Below are 22555 nucleotides of genomic sequence, written 5' to 3'. Positions count from 1 at the left end.
ACATGTTTAGGATAATAAGGGTACATTTGTATGAAAAAGAAAGAAGAAAGAAGAAGAGAGAAGTAAAAAGTAAAATGAAAAACGTAAAAAGATAAATGAAAAATGTAAAAAGATAAACGAAAAAAGTAAAAAGTAATGGGAAAAATTAAAAAGGTGAAGGGAAAAATAAAAAATGAAACAGTGTAAGTTGTTTTATAATATTTGATATATAACATATATATAATAAATATAAATACATATATATATATATATATATGTACAAGTTCTACGTCAAAAGGCCAACATTAAATCTCTGGGAAACAACAACGTATATATATGTGCATAAATACACATATATTTTGTCAAACGGTAGAACAGTTCTTTTTCAAAAATTTGGCGTGTATGTAATATATAATAATATACAACTCCACAAATCATCCTTGAAAAAAAAAAAAATTTAAAGCAGTATTATTATTTAAAAAGCATTCATAAAAAAAAAAAAAAAAAAAAAATTAGTACTTGTAAATTTATAAAAATTTACATTGTTATAATATATAAGAAGAAACCAAAAATATATTGTTTTCTATGTTTAAAAATTTTTTTATTTTTATTTTTATTTTTGCAATTATATATATATATGGACATACTGTACAAAAGGATTATGCAAAGTAATGTAAGAATTTTTCAATTTATCTAAATTATACGTCAAATAGGCAAATATACCAGAAGAATAAAATAAAAGAATAAAACGAAATAAATAAATGAATTAAGTAAAATCAATAAATAAAATAAACAAATATATAAAATAAACCAATATATAAAATAAACCAATATATAAAATAAACCAATAAATAAAATAAACCAATAAATAAAATAAAATATATAAAATAAACCAGGAAATAAAATGAAAAAAAGTAACGAGTGTAAATTCAACCTATTCTATGAATATGTAAACCCCAACTGCCTTTATTTACTTTTATATCAATAAAATAAAATAGATTTATTTTTCTCTTAAAAGAAAAATGAGAAAAGAGTGACATAACTGCTATTTCTATAAATTAAAAAAAAAAATTTATAATGAAAAAAAAAGCATACATGTGTATATATTCATGTAATATATATATATTTGTATAATATACACAATTATTATGTACATATTTATATAAGCAACATTTGTACGTGTGTACATAATACGCACAGATAGATTTCTTTTGGGCGAAATAGAGAATATTATATAAGCAAATTCACACAAAATGAAAAAAGTAGCCAAAAAATATATATTTTTTTTTAATTTTTTTTGAATAATATATATTATATATATATATATATATATATATATATATATATATATATATATACATTACTCTTCAGTAATTGTGTTTGGTTTATAAATAAACATTCTGATATTACACTAATTCTGGTAAGGTGTGTAAAGTTTAATGAATTCACAAATTAATTGATGGATTGATAAACTAAATAATTTTCTTATTGTTCTTTCTTTTAAAAAAAAAAAAAAAAAAAAGGAAGTTAAAAATTATTCATTTTCCAATAAGCAATAAATGTTGAAAAAAAAAAAAAAAAAATGGAGGATAGAAGAATTCAGGTTCATCCACTAAGAAAAAAAATAAGAAAAATTTTTAAATCAACAGAGCAAAAAGGAAAAAAAAAAAAACAGCATATAGTAAATCTCAAATGTAAACTATATGTAAAACTTAAAGAAATTAAGTGAAAAACAGGCCAGATATTTAAGCGAAAAATTTTAAAAATAAGTGTAAAACCAAATGTAAAACTCAGCATATAACTAAATATAAAGCCACGAGTAAAAATCAACATAAAACTAATAATAAAATCTTTAGTAAAAATCAGCTTGAAAGGAAGTACAAAAGTAGTGTGTAAACTTAAACCTTAGTATAAACCTAATTATATAAATCAAAAGAGCAAAATGTAAAGGTTTAAAATATAGGCCTGATGTGCAACTATAAGTTTTTATGAAACTAAAAAAAATAATAATTCATAAAACTGAAGTAAGGTAGATATGTATTTATATATATATATATATATATATATATATAACACGAAAAAAAAAAATATTATCTAATGTGGAATACTAAAAAAAGAAGCGAAATTGTAATATTAAAAAGAAAAAAAGGAAAAAATGTAATTAATATCAATGTGTAATATTTATATAAATAATATTAATAATACAAAAAACTATTTAATAATGAATACTAATAAAATAAAAAAATATATACACTTGGAGAGAAATAGAATTTTTTGTTCTTTTCACTAAAAATATAAAAGTATAAATTTTTTCTTTAAAATGTGAAATGAAAACATAATTTTTATGTTAAAATATGACTTCAATAAAAGCTCGTTAAAGACAAAATTTTTTTAATTATATAAAAAAATAATTGTACTAAACGCATGTCTATTTTTTTTTTTTTTTCACACAGATAAGGATAATATTATGCTTACGTACATATATATAATATGTATATGCTAATATAGCATTACACATTTTAATTTTTGCTTATATGTCTTATTTATTTTACGTTTAACTTTTCTTTTTTATATTAATTCTTAAAATAAAAAAGTTACAATTTTTAATCTTTAATTTTTAAAGTAGTCCATTTTCTCTCCCCTCTCTCCATTTCCCGAAAACTTGCTTAATGTTTCACACACTCATTAAGGTCATTCCAATTCGTACGTTTGAATTGAGTCCTTATCAAAACTTTAAAACATTTTCTTTTTTTTTTAAAATAATATTTTTAAAATCTACAAATACTTCAATTTTATCTCTACTCCTCAGATTTCAACTGTTTGAGCATTTTATTTAAATTTTTTTTTTTTTTTTTTTTTTTCTTTTTTTTGTTCCATTTTTGCACATAACGCCAGTAGCTTTTGTTTACACAATATTGCAAGGTTAGGGGATAAACTAGTTAGTGCATTAGCAAATAGTCAAACGAATGAAATATAATAAAATATATTTAACAGAGAAATTATAAATTTACTGGGACACTCCTTTGTTGACTATATTATCTCATATTCTGAAAAGTCCTTTTATTTTATAAATGTGCTATGACGTTTTTTTTTTTTTTTAAATGGTCATACACGTTAAACAGATATATATTCATTCTAAAGAACCATATAAAACATTTTATTTTTTAAATAAAATAGCAAAATAAAATTTCCTAATTTTTCCCAACAAAAATTTTAAATCAGTAGGCGATATGTTCTTTAATGAGGCCACAAAAATAAATATTTTTCAAAAATTAACCTAAAAAATGAAATATAATAAAATAACGTCGACTTTAACAGAGCTTTATTATAATGAATAATATATTGCACAGATAAAAAAAAATAAAATAAAATAAAATAAAATAAATAAAAATAAATAAAAATAAATAAACATAAATAAAAATAAATAAACATAAATAAAAATAAATAAACATAAATAAACATAAATAAACATAAATAAACATAAATAAACATAAATAAACATAAATAAACATGAATAAAAATAAATAAACATAAATAAAAATAAATAAATATATAAATAAATCTTGTTGGTAACATGTAATAGGAATCAAAATTAACAAGCATTTTACTTCGTTTTGTTTCACTTTTCTTATTTTTTTTTTTTTTTGATTTGGTTATACTATATTTTTATTAAGCAAAAAATAACTTGAAAAAATAAAATAAATATAAAAAGCTAGCTAGAACAGATAATTCCATATTTGAAAGCAAAGAAAAATGAGCAAACAAATATAACACAAATGATGTATCTGCAAATAAAATAAATGTGATACTTCAATGTGCATACATATATAATTTATTATATATGATAGAAATTATTTTAGCGACTGTGTTCGTTTAGTTACATAGTAGTGTATCACACAATTTAAACAAATAAAACGAACAAAATACGAGATAAACCATATTATCATGACAAAATAAAACACGCTAATCAAATTTTTAAGGATTAACATATAACATCAAAATATATATGCGTATATATACACATACGTACATACTTATATGGGCATATATATATATATATATATATATTTATGCATACCATGACGGTTTGAATATAATATAGAATAAAAAGGAATTATTTTTGTTTTTTTTTGTTTTGTTCCTTTTTTATTTTTTACTGTTTCCAATGGGCTTATTTAACAGTGTTAAAAATATTATAAAAAACACATACGTGTGTCTTACGAGAAATCAAATGGTAATAAATTAAATTTCTTATATAAATATATATAAACAACGAAAAGAAATAAAAAAGTTATAAAATATTATGGCATTAAAAAAAGAATTTATTATAACAAAAATGCAAATAAATTACTGAAGAATGATAACAAAATGAAAAGAACAAAAAAAAAAAAAAAAAAAAAAAATTTTAATAAACGTATGTATATGTTTATTTACATCTCTTTTAAACACTTTTGTAGGATTTTGTTGGTCAAAAATTGGCATTTTTAATCAAAAATGTAATTTTTACTATTAGCACAGTTCTTTCAATTATAGTTGGTTACTACAAACAGAGCTTAGCTTTAAGCGCCTATATAATACTAGCTGGAACGGCCATATCAGCAGTTGTACGATTACATAATTATGACAGTACATATAGCACTTGTGTTATATGCACTATAATTTTTCTATACATATTACGCAAATAATGCACGTGTTACGTTTGTAATATTTACTATTGCTCAATTATTTTTCGGTATTCAGGTAGACTCATTATGATATTTTTGAATTTTTTGCCTTATCTGTTTTTTACTTTTTTTTTTTTTTTTCAGCTAATCATACCAACATGGCCTATATACAACAAAAATAACATTCAATGGTCGAGAGACGAAGATTCAATAAACAGCAAGAAGAGGAAATAATAAAAATTTGTGCAAATGCTTGCGTACGTATTGCTAAGGTACGTGCGTTTATGTACATGTGTATATATGTATATGCGTTTATGCGTATGCGTGTATGCATATATGTATGTACATTTATTTATTTATGCGTCTTCTTTTATTTATTTTTTTGTCTGCAATGAAAGCAAAATAAATAACTTGAAAATCTTTTAAATTTATACGTTCAAAATATTAAACGATTAAAAGTTTAAACGTTTAGACTTTTAAAGTGCGTGCTATTACATACAAATAAGAAATAATTTTGAAAAAGGGAGAGATTTCTTAAAAAAAAACCTTATGTACCTTCTTTGTACTTTTTCAATTCTCTGATATATTTAATAAAGTTTAAAATAATTTTATTTATATTTTTATTAAAATTTCGTAATAATCCATTTTGTAATATCAAAGTCAGTTGAGTTAGTTTTGCTACAACATTTTCGCTAATATTTCCAAAACTCCCATTTTTTAAATGGACCAATCCTTCGAGAACGTCATCAAGCTCGCATAAGTTAAACATAATATCTATATTAATTTTAAACCTGTGAAATAAAAAAATGGGCGATGTGAAATTATTTATCAAACATTCGGAGAAAGCGTATGTATGCATGTTCGCCGATGCATTTATATACAAATGTGAATATATTTATATGTACACATATATACATATATATGCGCGCAAACAAACAAAAACAATATATATATATATATGCATGTGCATCCAGCTTTGCGCAAATCTTTTTCTCACCTCCGCTGAACGAATGACAGCAGCTCTTTGTACGCAAATATATCGGTCACCACCTCGCGTAGGAAACCATTTGAAATTTGAAAGGAGGACAAATAATTACACACATAATCAGGCTTATTTTTAGAGAAGCAGATATAAAAAATAATTATTAACAGTTCAGGATGTACATTAAATTCATTTGCACATAATGAATATTTATGGTTGACGTATAGTGTTGTTATGTAAAGCCACAAAGTATTTTTTATATAAGGATTTATATAACTTTTTAAATTGTCTATGAGATTAAAATTTTTGAGGAGCGAAAGGATGTTATAAAATTCGCTTATACTTGTGTTCTTTTTGTTCCCAAAAATGCGATTTATTTTATTTAATTCATTTAAGTAACTGTTTCTGTTACCGATATTTTTTTTTTTTTTGTACATACTTAGAGCACGCATAATTTTTATACTTAATATTTTCTTACTTTTATCCTTGTTTCTTTCCTTACATTCTTCGTGATTTAAAAGAGAAATATTTAAAAGACTTTTATTTAAATCACCTGAGTTACTGTAAGGAAATATGTAATTTTTCTTCACTTCATTCAAGTCACGAATTTTCCTGTAATATTTGGAAAGTTTTTTCTCGTGATTTTCCATGTTGTTGTGTTCACTCAACTGAAATGCTCGAAGATTATTTAAAATAATTTTTTCCTTTTTATTTTTTTGTTGTCTTATATCCTTTTTCCTTCTTATATATTGTGAGTATAACACTTTTTTCATCTTTTTCAACTTTTTTAAATATAGGACTGCATAATTTTTTATATAATATAAGCTTTCATTATAAGAATTAAAAAGTATATCGTCAATGTTTATTAATTTTTCTGTACCATCTTGTTGAAAATTTTCTTCCTTTTTATCATAATTTTTCCTTTCCGCATAATTTTGTGGGTTATTTAATTTTATTTTATTAACGAAAAATTGAAAAATATATTTTTCACTTGTACTAATGGCGTACCTGTTGCATTCTTTTTCCGGCTCTCCGACTTGCGATACTCCATTTTGCGCCTCTTCTGTTTTTAGCTCCCTCCATTTGGACCCCCCCTTTTTGTGTATATCAAAGGGGAAGTTATGCTCCTTACTAAATACTGTGCATCTTTGAATTTCCCTTTTCAGAAATAAATGGTCAAAATAGTTTATATGCTTATTTTTTTCCTTTATATAATTATACAACTTCTCATTTTTCACAACTGAATAAAAAAAGTATATGTTGCAAATGAATAACTCGTTCATATCGTTCACACATATGTATAAATTATTTTGCATCTTTTCAGTTTTTTCCGTTTTTTCCTTTTTTGCTTTATATATATCTAAAACTATGCAAGGACTCTTGTAAACTGTTAACACCACTTTATTTTTATAATTACTTTTTAGATTCATCAACAGGAGGTCATACTTTTCTTTGTATAATTTCTTTACCATACACGTAATTCTTTTTTTTAGCTTGTTATAATTAATATATGTGTTATAATACATATAAGCATAGTCTACATCGAAATATTTTTTTATTTTCTCGACTTTATTCTTATATATAGCTATTTTGTATTCCTTATTATATTTGATATATTCCTTCTCGTATTTAACCCTTTCCATCAAAAGGAAATTGAAAAAGCTGTATCTAGTTTGTTCAAAAACGTGCTCTAAATTTTTATTGTTCATAAAATAAAAGTATAAAAATTCAAAATAGTTTATGGCGTATGTTATATTGTTACTTATATGTATATAACTATTTATCAATATCGATTCGTTCAATTGTCTATATTTGTAAATTTTATGAATGTTAAATGAGGTATCTACTATATTACTAATGATATTAAATAGCTCACGACCTCCCGATGGTACACTCCTGCTATATTTACTACTAAAAAACTTGTAAACAATAAATTGACTTTCCTCTTTTGCGCAGCTATTTATATTATCATTGATATAATAAGATAATTTTCCTTCCTTGTCCCCTTCCAAACTTTTGCAATATGAACTATAAAATTTATCCATAATAAAGGAATCCTTTATATGCTCTTCCCTATCCTTCTTCATATTGTCAAAAACACTTGTACGAAGAGAAATACCTCTAATAATACTGAAATAGTACAAGTTAAAATAAAAATCAATAATTATAGGTTTATGCATATTTGATAGGTTTAAATAATTATGATTTTGTATGTTTAAAAGTACTGGAGCATCTTCATACCTTTTCAGAATTAAAAAATAATTTCTTGAATTTTTTGATAAATTTAACAGATCATTGTTTGACAATGTATACTTTCTAAATATATTTCTAAAATTTAGAAAAATAAAATATTTAATAAAATGCAACCTGTGCATGTCATCGGACGCGCTTTCCCCGTTCTTAAATCCTTCATGTGTATCCTTAATATCATTTCGATCGCGATGCATATGAGACATACCACCTCTCTCGTAATTTGTATCTCTAAAACTATTTTTCTCATTATATTCTACATTGTAAAAAACGTGACTATGAAAATGGTTTATCATATCAATCAGTCGGTTATATTGTATCCGCTTCTTCGTCATGTGTACCTGAACGTCCTCGATGAACACACTGTTCACCTCGATACCCTCAGATGAAATATCAACACACGATAATATAACTTTCAAAATATTATTCTTTAATAACTCTTTAACAAATTTTATTTCATATTTGTTTAATTTTTGGTTAATTAAAAAAAGGCCTTTTGCTAAATATTTTTTAAAATTCAAATTTTTGTGTATGACATGTTCATATTTTTTTAAAAGATATCTGCACTTTTGCATGAACAGTTCATCTAAAACATCCATCCGTTCATATAGCTCCGTCGAAAAATTTAGGAATGTTTCCGTGTTAAATATGTAATAAATACATGGATATATTTCCACAACTTCCGTTTCATTAATTGAACTGTTATCATTTTGTTTTATTATATCGTCTTTTTTCAAATAAAAAAATTTTAATTTATTTTCACAAAATTTACTTTGCTGTGGAAGAATTACCGCATGTTGTGTCTTGCGGCGCACATATGTTTGATTAAAAATATGCTGGTCTCCATTTACAAGATAATTATTACTACCATGTTTCCCCTCAGTATCGTTCGGAATTTCCCCTGTTTGTAGATTATTCCGTTGTTGATTTTTTAAAAAAGAGAAATTGCTATTTTTCCTATGACAATTTGATAATATAGTTCTATCCGACAAAATGTCTTTACACTCATATCCTTCTTGTTCATTTATACTATCAGCCTGATAAGCAATATGCACATTCTTGGTTAATATATTAATTTTGTCTTGTAATTGTAAATTTTCCTCTTTTGTTATGTATTCCAGATCAATAATTTTTTTTTTAAAAAATATACTTCCTTTTTTTTTTTTATTAACAATGAAATCTATATAATGCGATATTTCCAAGTTGTTCATATTATATCTTTTTTTTTTTTTGAAAAATCTCCTAGCTATATTTAATTTTCTTTTTATTTTTTTATCCTTTTTTTTTAATTTGTTTAAATTATACAAATTATGTTCTTTTAAATAGTTGATAATAATATCCTTTCTGCAATTTTTAAATAGTAGCAAACTTTTCGCTGCTCGTTCATTTGAGATATTTTTTTTTTTATTTTTTACAAGACCAAGAATCTTGTTTTCTACTGTTGTAATTTCGACGCTCGATCCAATAGGTCTTTTTTCCTTCTCTTCTGCGCTCTGCTTATTTGAGCCGTCATCATACGCATCGCATATTTCATCAAGTTTCAGAATAAATTTTTTATGTAATACAAAAAAATGCTTATTTTTTGTTAAATTTAAAAAAGTACAGTTTTTATGGATATTTTCAACCCATATTTTAAATAACTGCAAATTGAAATGTTTAGAAGACAAAAAATATAACGTTACTGCTCTTTTTTCATTCCAATTTATTATTGAAAAAAGATTCTCATATAAGTTTTTTTCAATTACGCCAGTTTCATAATTATATTTTAAATTAAAATCGTCCAAAAATATTTTAAATGTGTAATCATAGCAGTTTCCTTTTATCTCCATTGCAATATTATTGCTGTTACGAGTCGGGTTTGTAAGGAGCTTTGTAAATAGCTTGAACAAGTTGGAGCATTCTGTTGCACTACTTACCTTGTTGTTCACGTATTGTTCAAAAATGTTAAGTGAATTGTTATTCCAATGGAAAGACAAGTTTAAAAACTCTTCATAGGATAATAATATTATAAAAGAAGAATTATCGTGGTGTACATATCTTTCATAATTAAAAAAACTAATGCACTCATTTTTATAAATACGTTTTAAATACGAATAAAATTTTCCCATATTTTCATCATTGTCCCTATAGAGGTAAATAATAATCTTCTTCTTTGCAACATCAATTGTGTTATTTTTCTGATTCAAAAAAATAGTGTCGTTTTGTTCTGTTCTTTTCTCCTCACATTGAACATTATGGAGCAGTAACTTTACGTCCCCTTGGTTTAAACTGTCCTTGTTGGTACTGTTATCACGACTGCTACTATTATGTGTAGTACACCCATGTGAAGTGTCAATATGCAATGAACCATTACCTACTTCACGATGACTTGTAGAACTATTGCATGTATCATTAATCTGGTCATAGTTATCATATGTAATATTTCCTCCACCTCTCCCTACTTCAAAAAAAAGGTAATAAAAACACTGTAAATGGAAGAATAACCTTTTTTCAAGATCATTTTCACATTTAATAAGAATATTATTTTTTATGAAATATTCCCTAGTGCAATTATTCTCATGCAGATAATTTACAAGAAGGGTATCCATCCATTTGTTAATAAACATTAAATGCAAAGGGATTAACCAAATTTTCAGAATAACCTCCGTACTTTTATGACTGAACGAACGATTGCAATCCTTTTCAGAGCAATTTATGCAACTATTTCTAAAGGAAACATCTGCTTTATTTATTTCATCATGTATTGTACTATGAAGCTGCTGCATGTAAAGTTGATCGTCTTTTTTTTTGTTTTTTTCTATATATCTTTCTCTCAACACATTCGTAATGACACCTTCTTCTTTCGATAAATTTCCTTCTTCATAACTATGTATCTGTAATTTATAAAATAAAAAATTTATTTCTTGCAATAACCTCTTCATATCTTTATCTGCTACGTAGTTGTATATGAAGCTGCTTTTCAAAATATTATTTATGAATGATTTAACATAAACTACATTATATCCTTTTACGCAACTATTACCACAGTCTAACATGTTGCAACTGCTACAACTTGTGTTCTTATTTTTAAGGGAAAAAACGTTATTAGACTTGGTTAATTTGTGCATGCTGCTTTGCTCAGTGCAAAAGAAGTTTTCTCTCCCCCAGTAAGTGAATGTCCTAAACAACTTAAACCTGTTACGCTTAATTTTTATATTGTTAGTTGATGAGATAAAAGCCTGAGTAGTAGTTTTACCTCTGTACGTAACATGCTTTACGTTTTTAAAATAATTTTTGTTCGCAATGAAAAAGGTATCACCTTCACAAACGGAGTTTACATTTTTCAAGGAATTTAACGATCCGCTCTTTTCTTTATTATTTGTAATAATTAATTTTTTCGCATAGTTATCTAGCAGTGCGTTATTATTACTATCACTATATTCATCATTATCATTATTATTTTCATTAACGTCGTTACCATTTATATAGGTTGTACATACGCTTGGACATTTTCTTTTTATATAATTACACAGGTAGTAATTGAAACAGCATGATCTTTCCAAAGAAGAGGTATCCTTTATGTGGAAACCTACCTTCTTTAACAAGGTAAAACCAGTCCTTTTAATTTTTGAAAGTACATTAATATTTTTTAATTTTGAAAATATATTTTCTATCTCACTTGTTGAAAACTTATTACTACTTCTGTAAAGCTTATACTTTCTCTTATTAATTTTAGTTTTAACATTTAGTAATAATGAATCGGCCTCTTTGATGTTTTTACGATTACAAAATTGACTGCTCAATTTTTGCCAAAATTCCGACACAAAAATGAGAATGAAAAGGTAACATATCATCTCATTTTTACGTAAAAATATATGTGCACACAGTTACACGTAACTACATGTATGAGAACCGTACATATATATGTGTACATATGAATGTAGGAGTTAATTATTTGAGTAGGGTAAAAAGCACATCAATATAACAGTATAACAGTACAGCAGTTCAGCAATTGTACGATCTACATATAACTTAAAAACTGCTGTTTTTCCTGAAACTCCTTTGAAAGTCATTCTTCATACAACTCCGCAATGTATGCACAGGGCACAACATGAATATATACGTACGTACATTCATACATATATATATACATGTACATGTTCACTAGTTAAATGCCCCCCTTGTTCTGTGAAGTGCTAAAATGTTAATGACAGAAAAAAATAAAAACACCTTTGGAAAAAAGCATTATGTTGTTGCATTCTTATTTACCTTAATAACTTTATTCATGTTAATTTAAATAATCACATTCATGAATACAAAAAAATGGAAACAACTTTTTTTTTTTTTATCACTCCTCATTTTTTACAATTTTAAAATTGTTTCAGCCTTATTTTTGCTGAAAGATATTTAACTGCTTAAGCTACACAAAAGTGTCAAAGTATTCACTTTTAATATGTAGCCTATACAAATAATTTTAGAGGTAAATTACTTAATATACTTAATAAAAAAACTAAAAAGAGTAAACAAATAAGTGTAATGTTTTATAAAAAAAAAAAAAGGAAATAAAAATGGCATATTCAAACTTGAATTGGAAAAAAGATTCTTTTGCGTGAAGATACATACATCACACACGTATTAAGTAGTAGGTGTGAATTGGTGGTATTTAAGCAGTGCACTGCATATATATATGCATGACTATATATGTATGCGCATATACATATATATATATATATATATATATAGGCACGTATATGTTCTTTATTTTTCTATATCGCCGAACAGAAAGCACACTTTTTAAAAGAGGGCTTACACTTCAAAATTGGAAAGAAAAAAAAAATTAAAATTTAAAATTGTTTAATCTTCAAAGGCATTCCTCTTTACAACGAAAAAATGGCAAATCTTGATTTACATATATACAAATATACAAAGATATACTGCGCTCCAAGTATATTGATGTATATTGAATTGCTCGTAGGTAAACCATGTTATATTTCACAGAATGGGTATTTATAAATTTTGAAAACAAAAAATTAAAAATAGTTTATCATAAAAAACATAAGCTATGGAAGCAAACAAAATTGGATGACAATTATTATAATAATTAGAATGTAGGCTCACTTTTTCTATAACACTTTTGTAACCTGAAGGGAGAACAAATGTTCCATAGATCACCAGTTACAGGTTAAACAAATATAAACCAAAAAAAAAAAAAAAAAAAAAAAAAAATACTCTAAGGTATCTCCATAACATTTAAAGTTCTATTGTAACCATACGAATAAATTGTTGCTTAAAAAAAAAATGTCCTTCACAAATTTTTTGCCATACGTTTTACAAAATTTTTACTGTTTTTTTTTTTTTTTTTTTTTTTCCTTCATTTCAGGAACACACACACAAAAAAATAATCTGAAATATTTTTCGAATATAAAATGTGTGTTGTGTTTTCCTTATCATTATGGACTTTCAAAATGTAGTTCTTCATTTTAGTTTACCAGTTTGTATACAACTGACACAGTTTAATACTTCAGTAACAGTCGCCTTATTCCCTTTTACTATAACACATTGATTACATTTCCATTGTTGCACCTAATAAATATTTCTTTGTAATATGTATAAAATTTATGGTATGTTTCAAATAGTTCATAATTAAAAAATGGGAATTTATAATCTTGTATATTGCTTTGTTTTGTTAAAAATAGAGAAGATTTATAAAAAAATTTATACGAACACATCAGGAAAAAGAAAGAATCTTTAATCCTTTTTTTTTGTTGAATTCCATTGAAAATTCCTATACTATCTCCCTCATTTTTCCAATAATATAAGGCTTGTTTAATATAATAACAAATAAGGAATAAAAAAAATTGTCTTTTATTTATTTGATCAAATAAATTATAAAAATCATTTTTACTTCCAACCACATTTTGATATGAATTAATTTTCCCTTTTTCCAATATTAACTGATCAGATAACCCCTCAAAAGTTTTTCTCTTTTTTATACATTTGCCATATGAGCTATCCATTTGCACAGTCGTATCCGATGCAACCGAATTTGCATAGGATGATATTTCGATTGATTTCTCATTTTTTATATTTGAAAAATATTCTGTTATTTTTATTTGGTTTTTCATTAGTGGAATTTGTTTTCTCGCGCATTTTTTTTTTGTGGAATTAATACTTTTTTTTTTTTTTTCACCACTGCTATTGTTGACGTTATAGTTTCCCTTATAATTGTAACTGTTGTTATTATTGTTATTGTCATTGTTGTTATTATTGTTATTGTAACTGTTGTTATTATTGTTATTGTAACTGTTGTTATTATTGTTATTGTAACTGTTGTTATTATTGTTATTGTCATTGTTGTTGCTACTGCTGTTTAGAATGCCGTAATGGGATGCTCGTCCCTGCATGCCCACCACATATTGTGAAAAATTAGTGTCTTCAAACATAGGAACTTTATCTTGCTTCTCATGAGCAACCACCCTTGAAGGGAAGGAAGAAACATACTTTATACTGTGGTTTTGTTGTACATCATTTGGACTTACCGAATCGTCTGCAGAAATGAAAAATTTGTCTAAATTATTTACTTCGTTTGCATTACTGAACATATCTGGAATAGCAGAATTTATTTTTTCATAATTCTGTTTACTCAGTTTTCTTTTTTGAATAGTACAAAAGGAATTTTTTTTTAAATTTACATAATAATGATATTTTTCTATTAGTTCATTTTTTCTATCGTCTTCACGCATTTTTGCACAATGAACACTTAAATATTGTAATAGTAAGTAACCACACAAATAAAAAATGATTCCCATAACATTTTTATAACATTTTATTTTTTCAAAATTGTTCAAAATTTCAACAAGTATATTTGAGGAAGTAAACAAGTTATCCATTCGGAGTTCAAAGAGACATAATCTTATCAATGAATTAATATATATAAGATTTAAATGTTTGGAAAAACTGATATTTGCGCAAGTAATAATTAAATTTTTGATAAAATAAAAAGGTTTATTAAACATATTTACCTTATATTCCATATATAAATCTATTATTGTTAATAAATTTAAACATACATGTACATAATTATTTTTTTCTAAAGTAAAATTATGTTTACTCATACTTTTATTTTGAGCAAATATAAAACAGTTCGTTTCAAATAATTCTTCAGGTAAATAATAACATTTTTCAAAATTATAAGCCTTATAATATTCTGGTTTAACATGCTCATAATAATTCAGTCTATTTCTATATTGTTGTATATTTACTATAAATTCATTCTTTTTATTCATGTAATTATCTATATATATTTCTCTATTGATTTGGAAATGACGTAAAATTGTTTCATATCTATGTTCTATTTTGTTTTCTATAAAATGGGTGGTATCATGTTTGTTCTTACAATAATTCTCCTCCTTTACAGTAACAAATCTATTCTGTTTAATTTTTTTATTTTTTTTAATTCTTCCAATTTCGTTAATTCTTCCAATTTCGTTAATTCTTCCAATTTCGTTAATTCCTCCAATTTCGTTAATTCTTCCAATTTCGTTAATTCTTCCAATTTCGTTAATTCTTCCAATTTCGTTAATTCTTCCAATTTCGTTAATTCTTCCAATTTCGTTAATTCTTCTGATATTTTTAATTTTGTTTTCTCTTCCCCTTTCATCTGATGCAGCATCATATGTACAACTACTATGCGTTTCATCAAATGTCTCTCCTCCCATCTTTTTCTTTTTACTGTTTATGTTTTTTCTATTTATATGCATTAATATCTTGTCTAAGAAATTACTTCCTAATGATGGCGATAGCGATTGCGAATCTTCTATATTTTTATTTTTTTTTTTTAAAAACACAAAATCGCTCTTTTCTAAACAATTTTCGCTCGAAAAATAATCAAACACGTAATGCATACTACTACTGTTACATGAGTTATCCGAATTGTTTGAATATGAATCTACATCACTTTCGTAGTTACTCTTTTGTATTTCATATGTTCCATGTAGAATACGATCAGTAGCAATATAATCATTAGTACCTTCACTCCTGTTTATACTTAATTTTTCAAATTCGGATTTATCCTTTATATTATGCTCTTCACACAATGGCTGATCGAATAAAGCTGTCTCGTTGTATATTCTGCTATTTGAATAAATCCCCATCTTGTTGATATTAGCTCTTCCTTGGGTTATATGTCCATCTGTTCCTTTCAAATGGTTATTACTCTCTATGTTGGGCGAATTCATCTCTGTATTGTTAAACGACAAGCTACTCCTTTTTATTTCATTTTTTCCTGATTCGCAATAATTAGACGTATATTCCTTCCTATTATTTAAAAAGTACGTCAAAAAATTACTAAAAAAATCGCTTTTTTTTTTTTCCTTTTGCCACACATTTTGATAGCAATAAAGAGTCTCTCTCGTTTTTGATAAATTATAAATATAAAAAAATTCCTTAAACGTAGTTAGGTTAACTTTAATTATATTTCTTATATCTTCCGTAATAGAGTAAAAAGAACATAAGGTATAATTCGATATATTTAAAAAAATATACTGAAAAATTTGCAAATCATTATAATCCAAATAATTATAAAATCTATATAAAATCATTTTTAATATTTGTATAAAAAACTCTCTTAAATCTATTAAATTTATTTCATATAAAATCATATATATTAAAGACAGTAATATTTTGACTTTTATTTGATGATTACTTGGCCACATATCATTAAAATTAAATGTTTTGAAAAAATGTTTATAATTTTTTGATATATTATCTGAAAAAAAATTAGAACAAATATATGCCAAAAATAGGAATTCTAAGGAGTAAAAAAAAGAATCTTCATGGGAACATTTTAAGTTCCTTATAGCTTTGGAATCGTATAATAAATTTCTAAATTTTTGTTCATCCAAATCTTTTAAATGATTCTGTATATTTTTTCTCTTAAAATTCATGTTAAAGTAACATTCTATTTTATTTACTATTTCTTTTATAAAATTTGTTATATTACCTAAACTTTCATTAGGACTATTACTAGGTGATGGTAATAAATAATTCTTATTAAATGTGTTTCTATTAAGTGAGTTTATGCTTTTGTTATAATTGATAAGAGACACATCAGTGCTGTTTATTGTTTTTTCTAAAATATTAAAAATGAAGTTGAAACTTTTTAAAATCTTATTTATATACGAATTCTCGTGCCTATTTAGGAAGTTGTACTCTTTCGTATTTTCGCAAAAATAGAAAGAACCGTTATCGCAATTGTTGTTACTTTTGTAGTTATAACTGCACAATTCGTTTTTATAATTATTCCTGTTCCTATTGTTATAAAAAAATGTTTCATCGTACTTGAACGTATCAAAGTATTTCAGCGTGTCGTCATACTTCAACGTTTCATTGCAAAATTTGGACGAACTTTTTTTCACGCGGATTGTCTTTTCATCTTTGTCTTTTTCATCTCCCTTCTTCGGTTCAACTGTTAAAGTGGCTCTGTTAAATGCCTCGGAATAATAATTATAATTATTAATAATATTGTCCCTATTAACATCGTAACAGGTGTTAAGATCAGACTTTTTATACTTTATATTACTATTACTATTGTTACTTGTACGGACAGCAGCAGTAGCAGTAGAAATAGCAACAGAAGTGGTAGTAGCACCACGAGCATCCTTCGTACTGCCGTAGGTGTTAATATTCTTCTCTTCTATTCTGTTTCTATCAAAAAAATTAAATGCACTGAAATGATTTTTTTGATAAAAATAATTACTATAACAATTCATGGTTACACTTTCGTTCATTATTATATTATTTTTAATAAATTCAATTTTTTCAATAGGAAAAAAATAAAGATATTTTGATAAAAATGGGAAATTATATATCATATGACTATAGTAGATACTCATTACAGATAACAATTTAAAAGATGTAGGGTTACATAAATACTTTTTCAATAATACAAAACATTTATGAAAAGCCATATTTAATATTTCAAATGAATATAATATATTATTTTTTTTTAACTCAATCAAATAAATTTTATATAAAAATATTATTTCTGACGTTAGGGAAAAGGAAAAATCGAAATCTATCATAACCAACTTATACGCCTTATTTAGTAAGTTACATTCCAGATATATATTAAACAAATTATGTTCAATACTAAGTTGCTTTGAAGAAAATTTATATATTGAAACGTTCTTATATATTTCTGTTTTTCCATTCTGAATTAAACTCTGAATTCTGCTTTTGTTGCTATATTTTAATTTATATTTTTCATTTTCCCCGCATATCCCTAACCCTATTCCTATTCCTTTATCTTTATCCATACCTTTACCTTTGTCTTCCTTTATTTCAAGATACAAATTCTGCGTTAATACAAGGTACTCATTTTTTAAATTATTGTAAATGTAGTTTAACCCTTGTAAATCGTTCAAAAATTTTAAGCTCGGGTGATCACTATTACGTAGACTATTTTTTTTCCTTCTTTTTAAATTATATAAATTTTTTAAATTTTCTATAAAATTGTATATTTCTATAAAATGATATTGTGAAATTATGGAAAATATGTATTTGTCCAATGTATTACTAACATTACTTTTAAAATTTAAAGATGGCAAGGCATCAAATAAAAAAGAAAAAATGTTACTTTGTTTTTCCAGTTGATTTGAATTTATATACTTATTTAAAAATATATTAGATCTCTTAAAAAATATCTTCAAATTTTTTACAAATCGCTTCTTCGTCTTAGTATCGGGAAGTATTTTTTCAAATATGTTCAAATTATGCCTGACTTGTTCAGATTCATTATAGTTCATTTCTTTTATCACGTAATAGTTCGTGTTGAAGTAGTTGACGGCCCTGTTCATGTACCTTTGATGGGTAAAGTTAAAGTAGTTGTAACATTGGGCGTTAACATTGTAGTTACTGCTGATGCGAGTACTGTTATTATCGAGAGAATCTTTACTTCTGCAGTTGGTACAATTACCGTTCCTGTTTCTCCTGCTCTTCTCACTAACATTTGCGTTAATAGTTCTTTCATTTTTCTTGATGGACAAAGGAGATAATGTACATCTTTCTTTTTTAAAAATTGCATTCGTGCTATTGCTTTGCGTATATATCGCCTTGTATTCCTGTGTGCACACCTTATTTTTGTATACCCCTAAAATATTAAGCTTCTTACAATTTACGAAAGATTTACTGTTTTTTTTGAACATCTTTTCATTAATACTATAGCTATTATTTGTGTCTGTAAATTCGTCGATATATATGCGATTGTTTAGGTTTTTTTTTCTTTTGCTAACTAACCGAAGATTGCATTTTTTTTCTTCACTCTCATCATTTTGGTTAGTTTTTTTTTTTTTTTTTTTTTTGGAAATATTATTGGTATAAATATGGTCCTCTGTTTTAAATTTCTTTGCTGCTGTATTCTTGAGCATCCTTTGTAATTTATTATGTAAGTTAATATAATAATAATGAAAAAAGTTTATTTGTACAAGATATATAAAATTAATCATTTGAACATTTAAAAAAAAGTTGTCATAAAATTTTTTATTTCTTGTAGAGCATATCATATAAAAATAATCAAAAAGATTTTGTAGTAATATATATTTACTGTTTAAAATAATAGCAGTAATATTAGCACATTTATATTTTTTCATAATATCCGTTAAAAAGGTATTTTTTCCTTGCCTATTCGCTGAAACATTTTTACTAGGAAATTCATGATTTGCAATGATTTGTTCTGTGTTAAAATAGGTAGAAATTAATAAATTCTTCATACAAAAAAAAAAAAAAATTTTTATCATTAATTGTTTGTTAACAGTTACATTTAACAGAATATTTAAAAATTTAAACCAAAAAAAAAGCAAATTTTTATCAATATGAGTATATATATAACTAAATAATCGTTCTATGGTAACTGAATGAATAAAGCTATCATCAAATGTTTTTATATTTATAATACACTTATTAATTATTTCAAAATGTTTGTCTCCATACACTTTTTTAGTACACTCATGTGCAAATTTTTGAATTTTGGAAAATTTCCCTATTTTGGCCTTATTTAATGATATGTTGCAAAATAAGCAATTCTCATTATTTATCACTGTTATGTTATTTTCTTCATTATTATTACTATTACATTTATTATTATTATTACTATTATTATTACTATTATTATTATTATTATTACTATTATTATTACTATTATTATTATTATTATTACTATTATTATTATTATTATTATTATTATTATTATTACTATTATTATTATCATTATTACTATCATTATTACTATCATTATTACTATCATTATTATTATTATTACTATTATTATTATTATTATTATTATTATTACTATTATTATTATTTTTTTTTTTTTTTTTTCCTGATCCTTTAATTCGATAATTCTTGTGTTATTGCACCTTTGCGTTCGTCTGCTTCTCACCACTGTACATTCGTCCCATATTCTATCATCCATTTGGTTGTCATCTGCTTTGCTCTCACCTATCTTGATTTCGTCATTGTCTTTATCATCGTATAGATCACCATCTTCGTCTTCTCTTTTCTTGTGCATGTTAACGTATTTATTATTGGCCTTAAAAAAGTTGTGGTGCAACTTTATTTCCTCCTCCTTTTTTTCCTCCTTTATATGATTATAAAATAAATATATGTCATGAAATATGTGAAATTCTTTGTTATTTAAGCAAAAGTTTATTTTGACGAAGTATAATAATTTTTCATTTAAATCATTCATATCGATTTTATATTTAACTTGAAATTTCTCATTTAAATTACACCGAATATCATCATTCGATGACTCTCTCGGAGTTCTTGTACGAACACTCTTGCTCTTTCTAGGCACAACCTTGTCCTGCTTCAACCTTTCTACACTGTTCACATTTTGGTTTGCGCACACTTTCTTGCCATTAATGAAAATGTTAATGTTGCTATTAATGTTGCTATTAATGTTGCTATTAATGCGGCTATTAATGCGGCTATTAATGCGGCTATTAATGTGGCTATTAATGCGGCTATTAATGTTACCGTTAATGCTGCCGTTAATGCTACTGTTTATGCTACTGTTTATGATTGTGTCAGAATTGGCACTAGTATTCATGTTTGTTTTCACGCTAGTTTTTTCACTTGTAATCGCGCCTGTGCCCGGGTAAGGGTTAACATCTGAGTTTCTGTTATAACTGCTGCTAACTTTGCGAATGCATTTATTTTTAATAATGCTTCTTTTGTTGATAGCAGTAGAGCTATTCTTGTTTGTACTTCCCTTACTACTTCCCCTTTTATGCTTAATATTGTCTTTTAATATTTTGTTCCATGTGTACAAGAAGCAACCAAATATGAACGCCTCCAATTCTATGTCTATAAAGTTTATTTTGCATTTTCTCTTTGTTTTGTTATAGTAGTTCATTTTGGGAGCACATTAACTTTTTTAGTGATAATTTATCTCACTACTTCCTTCCTGTTCCTCTATTTTTTTTTTTTTTTTTTTTCGTTCTTTATAGTTTGCTTTAATTCTTCTTCTTTTGCCTCTTCCTCTTCCTTTTTTTTTTTTTTTTTTTCACGTTTCCTTTGTGTATAGTATGTTACTTGCCTTCACATAACCTGTGCACTATTTCCTTTTTGTGAGTACCATATGACAGTGCGTTTACATACATACATACATACGTACATACATACATGTACATACATACATACATACATGCACAAGCTGTTAAGTACTTGCATTGCATCACCTTTACTTTTTTCTCCTTTACTTCAATATCATAAATATGCAAGTATAGAAAATTTATATTCTGTTACTCATCGTGATGGGGGGGGAAAAAAAAAAAGAAAAAAAAAAAGAGATACCTTTATATAAATATAGCCAAAAAATGAATATTATAATAAATTTCTTCACAAACATATATACATATATTATGTATTATATACTTAGTATTTTTATTTTTCAAAAAAATGCTTAACTGTTATGCGCATTAACTTTGCAATTAAAGCAATGTACAAGAAAAAATTGTGTTCACTAACATTTTTAAAGTTATTAAACTGCACTAAGGGAAAATGTATAAAATATATTTTCATATAACGACTTACTCAAGACAAAATAAAAAAATAAATGGAACATATCAAAAAAATAAAAAAAAAATAAAATAAAATAAAATACTTAAAAAAAGATATAATTAAATAAAAGGAAAATTAAAAAAATGCCAAAAAAAAAAAAAAAAAGGTTATAATATAACGATATACATAATAAAAACTATGTAATGGTAAATTTTCCAGTAAAATACTTGTGTTATAATTTGTAAAAAGTGAGTTTGATATGAAATGTGTGCACTATGGCCATAGTTTAACAATAGCATTCTCTTAATACTTTTTTACTTGCCACCAATTTTGTTATAGTAATGATACAAAAAAAAAAAAAAAAGAAAAAGAAAAAGAAAAAGGTAAAGTAAATTAAAGCAAAGTATAGCATAATAGCGTAACCTAAAAGAAACTGCTTCATATTTAATATTCAGTGATGTTAAAAAAAAATCATTATTTATTAAGAAACAACTTGAAATCGCTGTCTCGACAAGTGGAGGTGTGAAATGCATAGTCTAACTTATTTTAAAAATATCTTAAAATATGTAGAAATTTTTACCAATACTTAAACATGTTATAATATGCGTAATTATATATTTGTTCAGATTTACAAGTAAAT

At 25.0% G+C, this 22555-nt stretch overlaps 3 protein-coding genes across 3 annotated transcripts; 1 reads left to right on the top strand and 2 right to left on the bottom strand.

Moving 5' to 3' along the window:
- Positions 1-4144: 4144 nt before the first annotated feature.
- On the top strand, positions 4145-4877 carry PmUG01_13026700 (microsomal signal peptidase 12 kDa subunit, putative; the record flags this gene model as incomplete). Its single annotated transcript, XM_029007245.1, has 3 exons — positions 4145-4213; positions 4437-4583; positions 4788-4877. 3 exons carry the CDS (start codon positions 4145-4147, stop codon positions 4875-4877), a joined length of 306 nt encoding a protein of 101 aa, XP_028863653.1.
- A 313-nt stretch (positions 4878-5190) lies between these two features.
- Positions 5191-11708, bottom strand: PmUG01_13026600 (conserved Plasmodium protein, unknown function; the record flags this gene model as incomplete). The annotated part of the gene is made up of 2 exons (XM_029007242.1): positions 5191-5434; positions 5641-11708. The coding sequence occupies 2 exons, from the start codon at positions 11706-11708 to the stop codon at positions 5191-5193; spliced, it is 6312 nt and encodes a 2103-aa protein (XP_028863652.1).
- Positions 11709-13403: 1695 nt separating this feature from the next.
- Positions 13404-21268, bottom strand: PmUG01_13026500 (conserved Plasmodium protein, unknown function; the record flags this gene model as incomplete). Its single annotated transcript, XM_029007241.1, is given in 2 exon segments — positions 13404-20216; positions 20231-21268. 2 exon segments carry the CDS (start codon positions 21266-21268, stop codon positions 13404-13406), a joined length of 7851 nt encoding a protein of 2616 aa, XP_028863651.1.
- Between the last annotated feature and the right edge of the window lie 1287 nt (positions 21269-22555).

This window comes from Plasmodium malariae, assembly GCF_900090045.1.
Source record: "Plasmodium malariae genome assembly, chromosome: 13".
NCBI lineage: Eukaryota > Apicomplexa > Aconoidasida > Haemosporida > Plasmodiidae > Plasmodium > Plasmodium malariae.
Note: the sequence above shows the minus strand (reverse complement) of the source record. Positions and strands in the feature narration are given on the sequence as shown.